The sequence below is a fragment of the Trichomonas vaginalis genome, chromosome V (assembly GCF_026262505.1).
Source record: "Trichomonas vaginalis G3 chromosome V, whole genome shotgun sequence".
Taxonomy (NCBI): domain Eukaryota; phylum Parabasalia; order Trichomonadida; family Trichomonadidae; genus Trichomonas; species Trichomonas vaginalis.
Genome location: NC_067207.1, coordinates 33,465,962 through 33,483,329, shown reverse-complemented (window position 1 = coordinate 33,483,329; position 17,368 = coordinate 33,465,962). Strand labels below are relative to the sequence as shown.

At 28.8% G+C, this 17,368-nt stretch overlaps 4 protein-coding genes across 4 annotated transcripts, besides 2 other annotated features; 1 reads left to right on the top strand and 3 right to left on the bottom strand.

Moving 5' to 3' along the window:
* Positions 1–408: 408 nt before the first annotated feature.
* TVAGG3_0450130 (glycine-rich protein family) lies at positions 409–1,532 on the bottom strand (the record flags this gene model as incomplete). The annotated part of the gene is made up of 1 exon (XM_051234585.1): positions 725–1,309. The coding sequence occupies one exon, from the start codon at positions 1,307–1,309 to the stop codon at positions 725–727; it is 585 nt and encodes a 194-aa protein (XP_051104315.1).
* Positions 1,533–1,795: 263 nt separating this feature from the next.
* Positions 1,796–4,279, top strand: TVAGG3_0450120 (glycine-rich protein family; the record flags this gene model as incomplete). The annotated part of the gene is made up of 1 exon (XM_001315565.1): positions 2,079–2,840. The coding sequence occupies one exon, from the start codon at positions 2,079–2,081 to the stop codon at positions 2,838–2,840; it is 762 nt and encodes a 253-aa protein (XP_001315600.1).
* A 2,545-nt stretch (positions 4,280–6,824) lies between these two features.
* Positions 6,825–7,596: a mobile genetic element.
* Positions 7,597–9,135: 1,539 nt separating this feature from the next.
* TVAGG3_0450100 (platelet formation protein family) lies at positions 9,136–11,551 on the bottom strand (the record flags this gene model as incomplete). Its single annotated transcript, XM_001315566.1, has 1 exon — positions 9,233–11,551. One exon carries the CDS (start codon positions 11,549–11,551, stop codon positions 9,233–9,235), a length of 2,319 nt encoding a protein of 772 aa, XP_001315601.1.
* Positions 11,552–11,902: 351 nt separating this feature from the next.
* On the bottom strand, positions 11,903–16,264 carry TVAGG3_0450090 (platelet formation protein family; the record flags this gene model as incomplete). The annotated part of the gene is made up of 1 exon (XM_001315567.2): positions 11,903–16,264. A coding segment is annotated over one exon (4,362 nt), but the record flags the coding sequence as incomplete, so codon positions are not given.
* Positions 16,265–16,853: 589 nt separating this feature from the next.
* Positions 16,854–16,922: a mobile genetic element.
* Between the last annotated feature and the right edge of the window lie 446 nt (positions 16,923–17,368).

Genomic DNA, 17,368 nt, shown 5'->3' with positions numbered 1-17,368 from the left:
ACGTGGTAAGACCTGCTCATTGTTGAGCAGAAGCTGCGTAATGTGTTCGAGTAGGATTGTACAATAGCTCGGCAAACGCCGAGCAAATTGATATAAACGTACATCCCACAAAAAATGGATTGTCAAAATTTATCCCAAATTTTACAAAACCGCAGCGGTTATGACATCCCAGGGCTAAAAAAAATTCGGAAACTCGCATCTCTAAATATCGGCTACAAATTTGATATTTTTATAATTACTTTCATTTCACATTCAGGCACCATTATAATATATATTTCAATTAAATTATCATGAAAGTTCCATCTCGGAAAAAAATAATGAAATTTTGATGGAAAAAATCATTTTTATACCACATTTGATAATAATAAAGGAAATATCAATAAAACATATACAAATCTATAATCCTCTTTTGTATTACCTGAAATTATTGCAATTACTATGAATTGATACTCAAATTTTGATATAACAATAATTTCTTATACAAGTGTTGACAAGAATAATGAAATATCAATAAAAAATCAATAAACATAGTATAAAAAATCACATTATTGTTTGAAATTTTTATTCATATTGATAGATCAATAAAAAATATAAAATATATGAAAGTGGAAAGAGAATAATGACAAACACAACTTGGAATAATAGGGATAAAAAGTTTAGTAATTCTGATAGCTCCATTGCCTGTATTTCCATAACCATATGTTCCATCGGGAAGTGGCATATATTAAGATCCATCAAGCATTTCTGTGTCGTAGAATGAAAGGCCACTGAAATGGATTGATGATTCTAGGAATTTAGGATTTTCTTCTGTAAAATCTTTCGCAATTGCAACACAACCGTTATGACCGCTGATGAATGAAGAACCTCCAGCACCGCCTCCATATGTCACGTATTGAGAAGCACTGCCACCAAAGTAACATCCTCCACCAGCTCCATTTCCGTCATTAGCTCCATTATCAACGTAATTATTACCATTCCCTCCACCGAATCCGAAACGTCCTTTGTAAACACCTTCTCCAGAACCGCCAGATGTTTGGTTTCCTCCGACACTTGATGAATATTGACTTGAAAAACCAGTCAAGCCGCCACCACTTCCGCCAAAATCAGCTTCTGTTGGTTTATTAAATATTCCATCTGCTGATCCTGAACCAGCAGAAACGATTATTCGGGATTTCAAACCGTCAGGGTATTCAAAATTGCATGAGACTAATCTGATATCTGAAGATCCACCACCGGAGCATTGGCCTGGACCACCACCTCCATATGATGGTTTGGCAGCATTAACATAACCTTTAGATCCTACATGCAAATAGAATTTAGTTGTTCGCTGAAGACCAATCTCACCTTTAACATATGCACCTTTAGAATAATTTGTATCAATATCAAATGTATATCCGGATCCACCCCATAATTCAAAACGATATACACCTTGTTTTAATTCAACTTCATAAGGTTGAAATGTGTAACTGTTCGATCCTGAATAATTATATAATTGACTATTTGCTTGTATATCTCAGATAAGATGATCAGATATTATTATTTTATGTCACTTTTTATTAATTGTTTCCGATCGTAAAATGCATCATTTAATTACATAATTTAATCAATTATGTTAATCTACAGTCTATTTTAAATTGAGAGTAAAATTTGACGGGTCATTTCAAAAATTGAATTCAATTTTGATAACAATGGTCATTAGATCAATCATTTTTATGTTTTGAATAATAGTATCATTTCTTTATATATCTTAAATGTCAAAATATCAGAAATATGTCACTTTTCCTTTTTGAAATGAATCCTATTGATTTATAGTAAAATACGGGGATATTGGGTATATTAAATATTTGTTCGATGAACTATATGGAAAACCGAATGTTACATATAGTCGAACATCTAAATTATTTGGATATCCTTGTGAAAATAAGAATATTTGCAAAAACTATGAGGTTTCACTATTTCCTGCATTGTATAAGATTGAGTGTTGGGGTGCTGCAGGTAACAATGGAAATGGTGCCTATACAAGTGGTTACATTGAATTCAAAAAATTAACAAAGTTATATTTATATATTGGCCCAACAATGGGCACATATAATAGTGTTCCTCCAAACGCAACTTTTTTTAGAGGAGCTTTTTCTGGAGGCGCTACCGATATTCGTTTAAAAGATGGAGATTATTATGATTTTGATTCATTGAAAAGTCGAATTATGGTAGCTGCTTCAGGAGGCTCTCTTGAATGGCAGCTTTCTACTCCATCACCTGCAGGAGGTTTGTCATCTAATTACTCAATAACATCTTTCAAAGAAGAAGGAAGTCCATTGCTTCCAATTAAAATTTTCGGGGCAAATCAAACTCATCCTGGTTTTTCAAATGATATAAGGGTTTTGTCAGGAAAATTTGGAATACCTGGATATACTACAAATGCAACTCAAGATTGGGGTGGCACAGGAGGAAATGGATATTATGCAGGAGCCTCAACATTGATAGCAGGTGGATCTACAGGAGGTTCTTCATTCATTTCTGGACATCTTGGTTGTGATGCAATATCAAATGAATCATCTTCATTTGAAGACATACATCACACTGGTCAACCAATACATTATAGTAACTTGTCTTTCTTTAATACTCAAATGATTGATGGAAAGGGAAAGACACCCCTTCCATGGGTTCATTTTAAGCCTCGAGATTATGAATATGAAGAATTTTATGAGACAGGACGAAGCGGAAATGGCTTCGTTCGTATCACAGTTTTGAATGAAGCAATTGTATTAACTTGTCAATCTATTCATTCTTTATCATCTTTTGACATATTCCTACAAGTTGTCTTCTTTTCTAGAGCCTAATAAACAAACAAAATTGAGAATATATATTACGAAAGAAATATTGATAGTTATATGTTACAATCAATCATTTGGCTTGGAATACTTCATCACAATCAGGTATTTTAGCATACACTAGATATTGGCTCTTTGAGGTGGAAATTGTACTATCGGAATTTATAATATTAGAAAATAATGTAATGATTAAATCAAAGGTACAATTTACAAATGAAGCTGTACCAGATCATTGGGTTCGACAAGTAAAATTTTGACAAAAAATACTTTTATACAAATAGTGGCTCAATAATTACAAAATAAAGCTGTCCAAAACAAGAAAATTAATGGAAATAAATGTTCTATATACTCTTGTGATGATTTCTAATTGATGTCAAACTGGTAAATATACATTTTTATGTTTATTGACATGTTTTAGAATACAAAATTTTATCAGTTATTCTTGTATTAAAAATGCATCAGATATTTCGCAATTCATGAAATAAATAAAATTTTACTTATATTGATATATCAATAAAAAATATAAAATATATGAAAGTGGAAAGAGAATAATGACAAACACAACTTGGAATAATAGGGATAAAAAGTTTAGTAATTCTGATAGCTCCATTGCCTGTATTTCCATAACCATATGTTCCATCGGGAAGTGGCATATATTAAGATCCATCAAGCATTTCTGTGTCGTAGAATGAAAGGCCACTGAAATGGATTGATGATTCTAGGAATTTAGGATTTTCTTCTGTAAAATCTTTCGCAATTGCAACACAACCGTTATGACCGCTGATGAATGAAGAACCTCCAGCACCGCCTCCATATGTCACGTATTGAGAAGCACTGCCACCAAAGTAACATCCACCACCAGATCCATTTCCGTCTTGTTAAATTCCATCGTTGTTGCCATTCCCTCCACCAAACCCAAAACGTCCTTTGTAAACACCTTCTCCAGAACCGCCAGATGTTTGGTTTCCTCCGACACTTGATGAATATTGACTTGAAAAACCAGTCAAGCCGCCACCACTTCCGCCAAAATCAGCTTCTGTTGGTTTATTAAATATTCCATCTGCTGATCCTGAACCAGCAGAAACGATTATTCGGGATTTCAAACCGTCAGGGTATTCAAAATTGCATGAGACTAATCTGATATCTGAAGATCCACCACCGGAGCATTGGCCTGGACCACCACCTCCATATGATGGTTTGGCAGCATTAACATAACCTTTAGATCCTACATGCAAATAGAATTTAGTTGTTCGCTGAAGACCAATCTCACCTTTAACATATGCACCTTTAGAATAATTTGTATCAATATCAAATGTATATCCGGATCCACCCCATAATTCAAAACGATATACACCTTGTTTTAATTCAACTTCATAAGGTTGAAATGTGTAACTGTTCGATCCTGAATAATTATATAATTGACTATTTGCTTGTATATCTCAGATAAGATGATCAGATATTATTATTTTATGTCACTTTTTATTAATTGTTTATTATTATGAACAATTAAACATGATTTTAATCAAAAATAATCGTATAATAAAGGATTTACTTAAGCATGTCGTTTTGCCCCCATTGGGGACAATTGCGTCCCCCACTTGGGGGACGCTGGGGGACTGAAAAGTGACAAGATAAGTTCGAGATGTCAGAGATTTTTAGTAAACTGTCAAAAAATAATCAAGGAATAAAGTTTTAGTATTATCATTTATTTAACATATGCATAATATTATAATATGATTTTCATGCGATTTTCGACCTTTTTCTTTAGTTTTGAGCAAATTTAATTTTCATTTTCCTCAAAATCCAGTTTTTTGCTCTACTTTATATGCAGAAAATGACTTATTTATATCATATTATCACAAAACCAAATCAAATATAGACTATAAAATATTCCCCCAATGTCACGTTTTTCCCCATCCCCCATGGGGGAGACAAAAAATCAATTCAATTTTGAATGCGTCCCCCATCCCCATCCCCCATGACTTCGATTTTTTTAGTGTCTTGCTTTTACTACTTTTGGTTATTGTGAACAATATGAATCTAAAGTTATTCATTTCTTACACTCTATTGCATTAAATAAAAATTAAATTATTTATCCTTTGTCAAAACATCTTTAAACATATAGATTTTAGTATTGATTAGACATACAAAACTAGTTTCTATACTCATTTCAGTAAATATGATTGTGTTTATGACATCGATCTGTAGTATTGTTTATAGTTTATCAATACAGACATAATATGTTGTAGTTGAAAAGATATTACATAGATAAGTGATATGGGATACTAAATCTTGAGAAACTCAATTCAGAATTTAAAGATTAATAATGATTAACCATACACAACAATTACAAATAGAGGAAAGCCATTAACATTCATAAAAATTATGAAATACAAGAATAATATCCTGATATATTGACTGGAAATATTTATTTAAGAGATCATCAAATTATTAAATATTCTTTTTCAAGAAAAGCATATAAGAAGCATAAACATAAATCATATAGTACTATAATCACAATGTTAAAGATAGGATCTTCAAGGATACTGATTTGACACTTTACAAATATTTTTTGACACTTTACGTGTTCCCCAGACTTTCAAAATTATTTGGTCGGATCCCCAATTGTCCCCAAAACGACATCCTTAATTTACTATAGAATTAGAAATATATAGTTTGTTAAATTAAAATAATTAAAGAAATATGGACAGTGATAAATTGTAATAATTCTGTGAGTTTGAAATACTTCTTCACAAAGTAAAATTTTAGAATATATTGTGTAACGACTGTCTGTATTAGAATATTTACAGTTTTGAGTTGAAACACCAGAAAATAATGAACTTGATAAATCAAATGTACAATTAACAACAGAGACAGTACTTGATGATTGGTATCGAAAATATAATCTTTTGATATTTGAATTTCCGAAAACAAAGAAATATTTGCATATATTGCTATTTGGAGTAGAACGGTAATGCATTCCAAATACATTTTTTGTAGTTTTATCATACAGCAAATTAACATATTCAACAGTTGCTGCAGATTCAGATTCAAAAGAAAAAATTGCATTATTTCCTGAAGAATTAGAATTTTGTAGATATCTTACAGAATTATTTGATGGAACTCGGATTGTCATGAAGCTACCATATGCATAGTTATCATTATTATTAACAGATAATGATGAATTATATAAATTTAAAATCATAGATATGGAAGCTCCATTCCAAAAAGAATGTGTTGTTGTTTTTGCATTAAATGATGAAATATATTCATATTCCATGTTTTTTACGAGATGACATTGAGAGTCTCCATTTAAGCCAGCAAAATTCTTCAAAAAGCAGGTGTTTTTAAGAGAAACGTCGTTATCCTCAAAAAATGCACAACCTCCTCTATCGGATGCATAACAGGCTGAAAATATGCAATGATTTATTCCTATGAAAAAATTTGTTACTCAATAGATAGCTGATCCTCGATATGAGCCGGTTAGTCCAAGGAAAATTGAATCATCCACAGATAAGTTTTGAGACGGTTGATATCTTTCTTTGAAATTATGTAGCGAAAATATTACTATGTCTGTTTATGATATTTAATTGGTTTTATTTATTGCATTCCAACACATAATAACAAATTCTGATATGTATGTAAGTTGATTATAGTTTTTATAAAAAAAAAGATAAAAAGTGACGAATTTGCTTATAACTTTTTTTTATCAATTTTAAAATCATTTATACTTCAAAGTTTTAAATAATATTCAATATTTAATCATTAGAACCCTTAGGGGATCACCGCGCTTCGTCTTCTTCTAGAGATCTTTTTTAGATTTTGAAACGGTAAAAAGATAGAGTATAATCGATGTATTGTATATCTTCTTTAATTTATAAAATATCAATTCTATCATAGTAAATTAAAATTTTATAAATTGAAAATTATCATAGGGAAAAAGTAACCTTAAGTGTTAAAAATTGAATAGTTGTAAACTAAGATAGTGCGCCTTTAAGGGTGGCGGAAAGTGAAGTGAATGAACAAAAATAAAATGCTATTATCTCGTCATATGTTTAATATCTTTCGGTAAAAATTATATAGCTACAAATCCCATTTGTAGTAGTATATGTATGCGATAATTTCATTATCATATATGCAAGCTTTTGGTTTTCCATCCTATGATAAATATTTGAATTTCGCGTTTGATAGGGGAACAAATTTAAATATCTCATGATTGGAGCTTTAAGCACAAAATATGCTCAATAGAAAACATAGAAAACAACATCTTATATATATTTATATATGAAGAAAGACTCCTTATCTCACATTGAAAGACTAGATACAAATCTAATTAAACTCTGAATAGGTGCAAACTGGAAAGAAAGGTATCGGACGTAATTGGCACTTATATGTTGTTTATTCTCATACATTGATTTTGTGCAAATTTTATAAGTAGTTCCAGATCTCATCACTTATTGCATCTTAGGGGAATTTAATAGATACGTGTTTTGTTCAATAGAAAAGATAAATCTATGTACCTATATTGCATACCTTAAGTATTTTTGATATTAATTCAAAAACCAGAGACTAGATACAGTTGAAAATTCATTTTTTTCTTTTATTATTTCTCTACCAGATAGAGATCTCAGACTACGCAAACTTCGTAGTAAATACTTATTTATATACAAAATTTAGTTATGCTACAATAACAAAATAATTTCAAATATTTATTTAGTTATTTTTACTTTTTGTTATTCGGTCACATCACTTTCCGCCACCCTTAAAGAGACATTTAATCTTGTCTGATTTTAATTTAAAATTTTGATAACAAATGTAAAACATATTTTCCTGTTGTTACATTGAATTAAAAATATCACAGGGAATTATTTGTTTATTCATATCTAAACATAACCCTCAAAAATAGAAAAAAAAGTCGCAATTATTGATTACCTAATTAATTTTTCATTCAAAACTTTTATGATAATATAAATTCCAAAAATAATAAATTCATTCTATTCTTATAAATACGATATTTACATGAATAAGTATGAAATTGAGGAATTTTAAGAAGTAATTTAACGACAGGCATCAGAAAATAAACTTCTTTTTCTTGAGCAGCAGGCAAAGTATTTTGCTTCTTATAGCAATTTTTGGCACCCACTGGATACCACCAATCTGTCGTTTGAGTAGAACAATCATAAAAGGAATTCTCAGTTAATGATTTAGTAATTCCTCCTTGGAAATACGTTGTCCATGTTAAATGAACTTTTTTGTAGCCATTACTCTCAGCAGTACTTGCACTTGTTGTATCAAATGGATGAACTTTTTGGTACCAAGTGTTATTGCCTTCAAGTCCTGGAACGACCCATGTGAATAAATATCCGTTGTGATCATACCAATAACGTTTGTCAATAACCTCAAGAATGGAGAATAAATGACTATGATTTGTTATGTATCTGACTTGTTCAGCTGTTTGAAAGTAATCTCCATTTGATGCATTATGTTCAAATATTTTGAGATACAGCTCATTATTGATGAAATAAACATAATTTGATAAGTTTTTATCAATTAAATTCAATTAAGGAGAACTTCATACTTGATAAAAATATACAGTTCGACCAAACAAAGGCTATCGTTAAAGTCAAACTAAATCGAGTATGAGAAAAGTCAAACTTCTATTATGTTAACTATTTATCTATCATAAAAATCTTAATTTAACTAACATCCAAGCTTTAAATACGTCATTATTTTAAAAACACATTATATCCTTAGTTTGAACTAATCCCAGTATTAAGTATACTATATATTATACAAAACAAGTGTTATCATGTTTATACATGTATTTTCAATTAATGTATTATATCCAATATACTATAACATATGTATGATATAAGTGTAACAAATATAAATTCTCTGCATTTTGTTAGAACTAAAAGATTCGTGGATATTTGATATCTAATTAACTCAATAATTAAATTCTGGTTAGAAAAACAATTACATAAACAGTGCTTTTAATCATCTAACATTATTTTCCAAAAAAACTTTATTTTTTAAGGTTATAAGTGCAACTTAAATGAAATTTCAATTCAAAATAATCGTTTCTTTCATGTAAATTGCACCTGTGAAATAACTCAAAAAATCTTTGAACCTGATGGATCAATCAAAATTGGTCATTCGGGAGATGGTTTTATTTCAATCAAATCAATTTTATATTGTTCTATATGTAATATTTGTTTTAAAATTAATATTTTCAGTATTTTTATTTTAATTTTGAACGAAAAATAATATTATAAAGGAGTTTACAAATTTATAATTTCTGGCAAAAAATTCTCAAAAAGCAGTCTCTTTTCTATTGATCTTATGTTATCTAAAAATGAACAGTAAAAATATAATAAAATCTATTATAACTTTATTCTATATTAAAACAAATGATCAAGAACGTAGACATGTTTCTCTGTTAAGATTAAAACAACGTTGTCGTCTTTCATGTAATGTAAAGAAATAAACTTTCCTTCAATAGTAAGAAGGTTGCGAGGTTCAGCTAAATAAAATGTTTCAACAACATAAACTTTGTTTTCGCAATCAATGTATAGTAAATAATCAAGATTATGCTTGTCTTTGATAGACAAAATACCCTTGATTTCGTTTGGAATCTCTTTAGAAATAATACTTCGACCATTGATGTTGAAAACATTTAGGAAATGTTTTGTTTGTCCGCGTGAAACAGATTCGGAATAAACAACAATAAAACCAAGATTTTCTGTAATCAAAACTGATTTTGGCAATGAATCAAGTTGCACAGAATGGATGTATTCACCATCTAATTCGTGAATAACTAAAGAACAGCTCGATGTGCAGCTTGCAACAACAAAATACTTAGAAGAAACAAAACTACAAACAACTTCTCCTAAAAATGTTTCACAATCACATAAATCAAAGAAATCATGGCCTAAATAAACATGTGATGTTGCAGCAAATGTTCCAACACATAACAAATAATCACTGGATGACAAAGAACTGACACCACCACGTATTGGTAATGATTTGTTTGAAGAAACATATTCAATACTTTGATTAATTTCATTGGAAACAACGAAATCATCAATGAAATAACAAATTTGACAATCTTCAATTTGTTTCTTATGGTTCTTAGTTTTGAAAGAAATGTTGTTTTTGTTGATATCATGAGGATTCTTCAGTTTGATTGTAATAATATCTTCTGTTGTCAAAATAAGAAGTTCATTATTATGGAAACTACTTGAAACAATTTTATCAATTCCATGTTGGAATCTTTTAGTTTTGAATTGATTTGATTCAATGATGTTTCTTTCCAAATGGTTTGTTGTAAAAACTTGTTTAGGCATTTGACCTAAATTCAAACAACAAATGTCAACAAAGTCTTCATTAGGATTGGAATCAAATATATCATCATACAACTCTTTCCTGTATTCACATGATTTTAGTTTTCTTTGTAAAACACCAAAAGTGAAGTCAATCCATTGATGAATTTTTTGAGAAACAAAATTACTCTCAAGAGCTTTTCTGTTCAAATAAACGAATTCATCGGGAGAATGACAATATCCAGGTAATTGAACATCCTCTGACATGTGGTTCAAATACAAATGATTGATGTTCAAAAACATCTCTGGGAATGAAAAGAACTCCGGAATTAATTCTCTAGTATCATTTGGATCAACAAAGAAATTGTTCCATTCTTCTTCAAGACTTGAAAAGATTTTTCTATCAAAGAAACCACCATTCAAATTTATTTTAATTGTTGTGAATGGTTCTGTTCTTATCATAAAGGCAGAAATTTCTCCTGGAGTTGAAATTCCTTGAGAAAATTCAAAATCTTTGAAAATTTTCACAGATTTTTCTGGAGAAATTGAACTTGGCGGTTTTGACAAATCTCGATAATTTTTATCTGAAGAAAGATCTAATTCTTTCGTTTCAGATGAGTAATTCGATAATATCCATGGGAATATCGGATACTGTGTGATATCAGCAAATGTTCTACTGGCGAAATGATTGATTTCAAGCAAATAATCAAATGTAGAAATTTGATATTTTTGCCATTTTTCTGTGAATTCTTTAATGAATCTGAATTCATCGTAAACTTCAATACTTCCATGATTCAATGTCATGTACTTGAAACTACTCAAAATCTGAGAATTATTTTCTTCAGGAAAAACGAAAAACAAAAGTTTTCCATTCCATGTCAAAATTTCAATTGAATTCTCTTTATGATTGTACTTCATTGGACTTATTCTTTTGATAAGATCACTTGAAATCATAGTGATTACATCATTCACAATATATTTGATACCATTCTTGTAGATGCAAAAACTACAATTAACTTTTTTCTTCAAATAAACTTTTTGACAATTTTTTGTCTTATAAATTAATTTTGATTCATCGAAATCATAATTAAATGAATTGTCATAATCTGTATCAAATATCAATGATTTTGATGAAATTTGCTTGATAAGTTTATTTCGAAGATTTTCGATAACTTCAGATGATGAATTCGAGTAAATTTCTCTTTTGATTATTGCATCCAAATGATCATTGTAATTCCAATGATAACTTAATCTTCCAGGAATTGGAGATTTCTTGTAATGTGGTGTCTGTCCTTCGATATTCCACGGACCATTGTTGCTCTTCATTCGATGCCACAATGATGACCATGATTTCTGGCAGAAAATGGAATGACTTTGGAATCTGTTTTTCGTTTGCATAATTGAAGAATTTGCAATAACAGGATACTTTTGTTCTGTTGTATCAATGAGTTTCAATGTAATATCAAATGAATTCTTGTACCAATTCGATAGTTCTAAAATGAACTTTTCATAAAGTTCTGAAATTTGTTTTGTCAAATTTACAACTCTTTCGATGATTTCTGATTGTTTGATGTTAATTTCTTGTAAATTCAACAATGATAATTTGGAGTTGTAAAAGTTTTCAATGATTTCTGATTTGATCATTGATTTACAACAAGAATAGAAATACAAGTAAGTAGAAATCAATTTGTTTTCATTGCTTTCTGCTAAGAATTGCAAAAATGATTGAACTAAGTTTAAATCTAACCATGTTCCATTTTTGACAACTCTTAATCCAAAAATTTCAAATTTGACACCATCAAAATTATTATTACAGAAATAAAAGTCTAAAGGAGATGAAATTTCTAAATTAAAAATCTCTTCCATAGAAATAGATTTTGGAATCAACTTCGAATTTTTGTCATTTCTATTTTCATGATCTAAGTCAAACTTTTCTTTGACATCATGATTATCAATTTTGAAATTTTCATGAGAAATTTCTTCAACTTTGTCAGATTTTTCTGAAATTTCATTATTTTTATCAATATTTTCATTAGAACTTTCATTTACTTTGTTGATAGTTTCATTTGATGTTTCGTCATTTTTGACATTTTTGTCAGATTTTTCATTATTTTTGTCAAAATTTTCATTAGAATTTTTGACATTTTGAGGTTGTGAAATTTCATTTTCTTTTTGGTTTTTGATGGTTAATGTATTTTTATCTTGATAATTAAGATGTTCTCTGAGTAAATCATGCAAAGCTTTGTTAGGAGACCTTCTGTGACGAGTCAAATACATCAACAAAATATGATAATAATTGTTCATTTCTTCTTCACTTCCATAATTCATTACTAATCTATTTGACAATATCGAAATGAAAGATCTTCTAAATTCTTCGCAATTATACTTAAAAACTGATTCCAAAAAGCACAAATTTGCATCAACTGCTAACCAACATTTCGGAGAAACTTCAATGAGGAAATTAAACACATAAACAGAAGTATTTGGATAAACAATTGCTGAGATCAATGACCATGTCATCCAAGAGAAATTGCAAATGAATTTTTCATCTGGTTTCAAATTATTGAAAGTGTTTTTGACTTTTTCTTCTCCTAAAGTCAAAGAACACCATGATAAAAGACTTAACAAGCCATGAACAGAACAATTACTAACTAAATCAAATAAGAAATCATATAATTCATTATTTGCATCATCATTTCTTAGTAACTGTATAATAGAATCACAAATTTCATAAAGAGAAATGTTTTTGAGAATTCTTGAAGCAATAACTATAATAGAAAGCATTTTCATTGTTATCTGTTTGTCTCTTAAACCAATAACAAATATAATATGATGTAAATCACTGCAATCAAGATTAGCTAATGGGTTGTTTTGTAACATCAAAATCTTTTCCATCAAATTAAGTAAAAATAAACAATTTTCTTTTGCTGAAACTTTTGCAATGTGAGCAATTAAAACTGTCAAGTCATTCTGCTTAAATTCGATACTTGCAATATCAAGCAATACATCTGTTAAGTGTTTCTTGATTTCATTGTCACATTTGTTCATAACCAAAAGTGACGAAATTTCAATGAAATCGAAAACTTTGATTTTGAGATTTGCAATGAAAGGAATTAATTTTCGATGCCATGATTTAATTATTTGGTTGAATTCACTTGATGATGCCCATAAATTATAATTCAACAATATGTACTTTGCAAGTTTAAACTGCAATCCAGTATCATTAATTTTTTGTAACAACAAATAAAACTTGTTAAATGTTACATAATTCAATAATTTTTTGTCATTGTTTTGTAACAAATATTCCAAGATTTCTACACAGTTTGTTTCACTCATATTTTTCTGTGCGATCTCTGAATTAACAATAACAATAAACAACAACTCATAAATTAATTGAAAACTGTCAGAAAACGGTTGGCCATTTGGAAAAGTGAAGTCAATTAAACTAAACAAAGGCAACAACAAATCAACACCTGACATATTAACCAAACAATCATAGATCATAGAGATCTGATGTGAAGGAGTTCCTGTAGTTGATAAACTAATATTTTCTTGTTTTGTTATTAAACTCAAATTCAAAACTTTGTTTGCTGAAGTAACTCTTACTAAAAATGTATAATTTGTTTGCGGCATTTTATCAAGTTGAGGACCAATTGATTCTATTTCAGAACTTTGATCATTAGAATTGATATTTAATATACCAAAACTAGACAATGAAACAAATTTCTTAACTTCAAAACCTGAAGGAATATCAGCACCGCCAACAACAATTTTTGCATCTCCAGCAAATTTAACTAAAGGAAATGGTAAACAAAATGATCTACTTCTATTGTTAAAATTAACAAAAGCTTCAAATCTTTCATTAACAGTAATAAACAAAATAGAAAGAAACGTCCATGTATTCAATGGCATCTGTTCTTCAACTTTTCCAATTGATCGAGTAATTCCATTTCTCACAGTAATAGTTATTTCATCACATGAAATTGTTCCTTGTATAATGTTATGATTTGAATCATAAATTGTAAAAATGTTTGGTGAATATTTCGGAACACTATAATTAATTCTAAACCATGTAACAAAACAGAAAGGATTATTTAGATCATATCGATTTAATCCATTGATTGTAACTTTTTGTCCTTTTGGTTTTAATTCTATAAAACCACTTGGAATTCTATAAGTTTGCTGCAAAATATCTGTCAATCCTTTGATAAAAACTGGTTCTAAATATGAAATATTGTTGTTATTCAATGGAGCAAACAATGAAACATATCTTTGTGAAACAGTTACAGAAGACATAAAAGAACAAATTGTCTTAAACAAATCTAAACAACTATGAACATATTCTAAATTAGGATGCTCTAATAATCTTTGTTTGCTTAATAATTCTATCAATAAAATATCAATTCGATATTGATGACAAATAATAATATTAACACTTGCATGACTACATAAATCTTGAATGAATTTAATGGCAATTTTGAAGTCTTTGTCTTTATAAATTTGAAGCATAAATCTCAAGAAATTTGGCTCAGTAATTATATATTTTGGAGCATAAGAAGATAAAAATTGTCCTGCAATAACTTGAATAGTTTCATTAAATAATCGTTTTGGAATTTTTCTATTTTTGAAAATTTCCAACATTGTTTCAAATGAACTAACTTCTTCTTGTGTTGCTTTAACAATTTGTGATGAAGAAGTAAAGAAATTTAAACATTGATATAAAATTTCTTCTAAATGTTCATAATCAGTTCTATGACAAATTTCACATAAATTTGAACATAAAATTGATCTCAAACTAATTAAATATTCACAAACTTGTTTTCTAATTTTTTGTACATCATTTAATGCAGACAAAATATTGATATAAACAGGTAATCCTGATTCAGAAGGTGATAAACAACAAATTCTTAAACAATTTCCTAACAAGCTGCAAAGATTTGATGAAAAAACTTCTGTGTTTGTTAAATAAGATCTTATTACATGAATTGTGAAATTTTCTAATGAATGTTCAAACAAACAACTCAAAAAAATTGTTGTTTGATGTTCACTTGAAAAGAAATTATTCAAATAATGAATATCAGTCAATAATCTTGAAACAAACAAAATAATGTTTCCGCATGCGAGAATAGTTCTTTCATTAGAGATTTCTTTGTATTCATGGAAGTGGTCAATCAACAATTCAATGATTTCTTTCTTAAATTCAACTTGAAGATAAGTATGACCAATAGAAAGTCTTAATAATAATTCACAATACATATAAGGATGACAAAACAAAATTTCTAATGCATTAAAAACAAAAGCTGTTGATTCAATGTTCAAAACATCAAATGCCGACCATCTTATTGTAGAAAGAAATGAATCTTCTGTATCATGATAAATAGAAATCCTTGAATCAAAAACTAAACTTGTATATAATTTATGAATGAAAACTAAAAAGTATTGATTAGGTTTGATATCATTCATAATAATACAAATACATAAAACAAAATGCATGTAATGTTTCTTGTCGATTGTTGACAAAAAATCAAATGAATTGTTGATAAATGATTCAATCAAATTTAAATTTGTCTTAAAAAATAATGAAATAAGAGACAACTTACAAATAAAATTAATATCAAATATATCTTGATAACTCATCCTGTCAGGAAGAATTTGTTTTGTGTTGAATTCGAAATTAATGTTTTTTTGTGTTGAAAATTGCATTATTACTTCTTCATGGTTGTTTCTTTTGATTGTCTCAAAAATTGGAATGTTTTCAATGTTGATTTCATAAGACAAATTCGATCTTTGTATTTCTTGAAGGATTGCTGATGGAAAAAGATTAACTGCAAGGATAGAAATCGTTTCTGGTACTTCTTTCGAAATTTCTGTGATGAATTTAAGAACAAAGTTGTCTAAATTGTAAATTAATGGTGTTAAAGAACAGTAAATAAGCTGTGTTGTCTTGATAGGAACATTTCGACCATTAGAAATGTAGTAAATATGGAGAATTGTTAAAAATTTAACGTCATCAACTGAAATTGAGTCTGGATTTGTAGATGTAATAGTTTTAATTGCAAGACCAAGTAGAAATGTGTATTCTTCTGATAGTTTGTGCTTGTTAAATAGCATAAAAATGATGAGCTTCACTTGATCAAAGTAAATAATGTCGTTGTTCGTCAAAATAGACTGAATAATGTAGAATTCAACTGATAAATATAATGATTTGTAATTAATTTCGTGATCTATTTCGTCAATTTTTACGATTAAATTTAATAATTCAATTCCAAAGTTGTTTTGATATGTAACATTAGTGTTATTATTAGGTATAATGAGCCAGGCAATGTAAAAATATACGACGTAAAGCATCATATCAACTTTGTTGAAGTTTTCGATTTGATCGGAAAAACGTTGCAATTCATTTTGATCGATTTCGGGCGATATTTTGTATGTATTCATAATTTCTAGTATATTGTTCGTAGTTAATTCTGGATTTATTATTTTGTTGAAGAAGATCGAATCGAAATCTGGTGAATTTAAAGATTTTCGAATTGCGGAAAGCGTGGGAGTCATCCCCTCTGCACGGCCTTGTTGTTTCATATAGTCAAATAGAAAAACTAATATTTCGGACTGTGACAAGAGGGGAATCATATAAAAATCAAAAAATTTCTGATTCGGTATCGGAAAAATTTTGATCTCTAATTTCAGACATTACCCCTTTTGCGGACCAATCACCACAACTACATTACCTTAGTGCAATATTCTTCCGAAGTATCTCATTCGACTGAGAGTTATCTACACAAATGATTTCCTACAGAAAACCCCTACATTATTCGACTAGCCATAAAAATTATTATAAATGCATGATATAAGAATATTTTTATATTTCGATTAATCTGAACTTATTTTTAGGAAATGTGATTATCCAAAATATTATGTGATTATTTATATATGATAGTAGTATCATGGAGAAGTCCTCCAGTAATTAGAGTATGATATCAACTTGAACGAGAGAGTATCTCTGAAGAACTTTGCATTATTCGAATAATTAGAAAGGTGGAATATGAGTATAATAGTGTTTATTCAATGAAAATGAAGATGTTGATGTCAATATAAGCATCAATGATTTGTGTTTTAAATACCAAACGAAGTTTTAGTAGTTTTGTTCCAAGTTTTGTTAATGATATGACAATTTATTTGTTTACTTAGACAATTAATTATTTTACAGTTTTACAT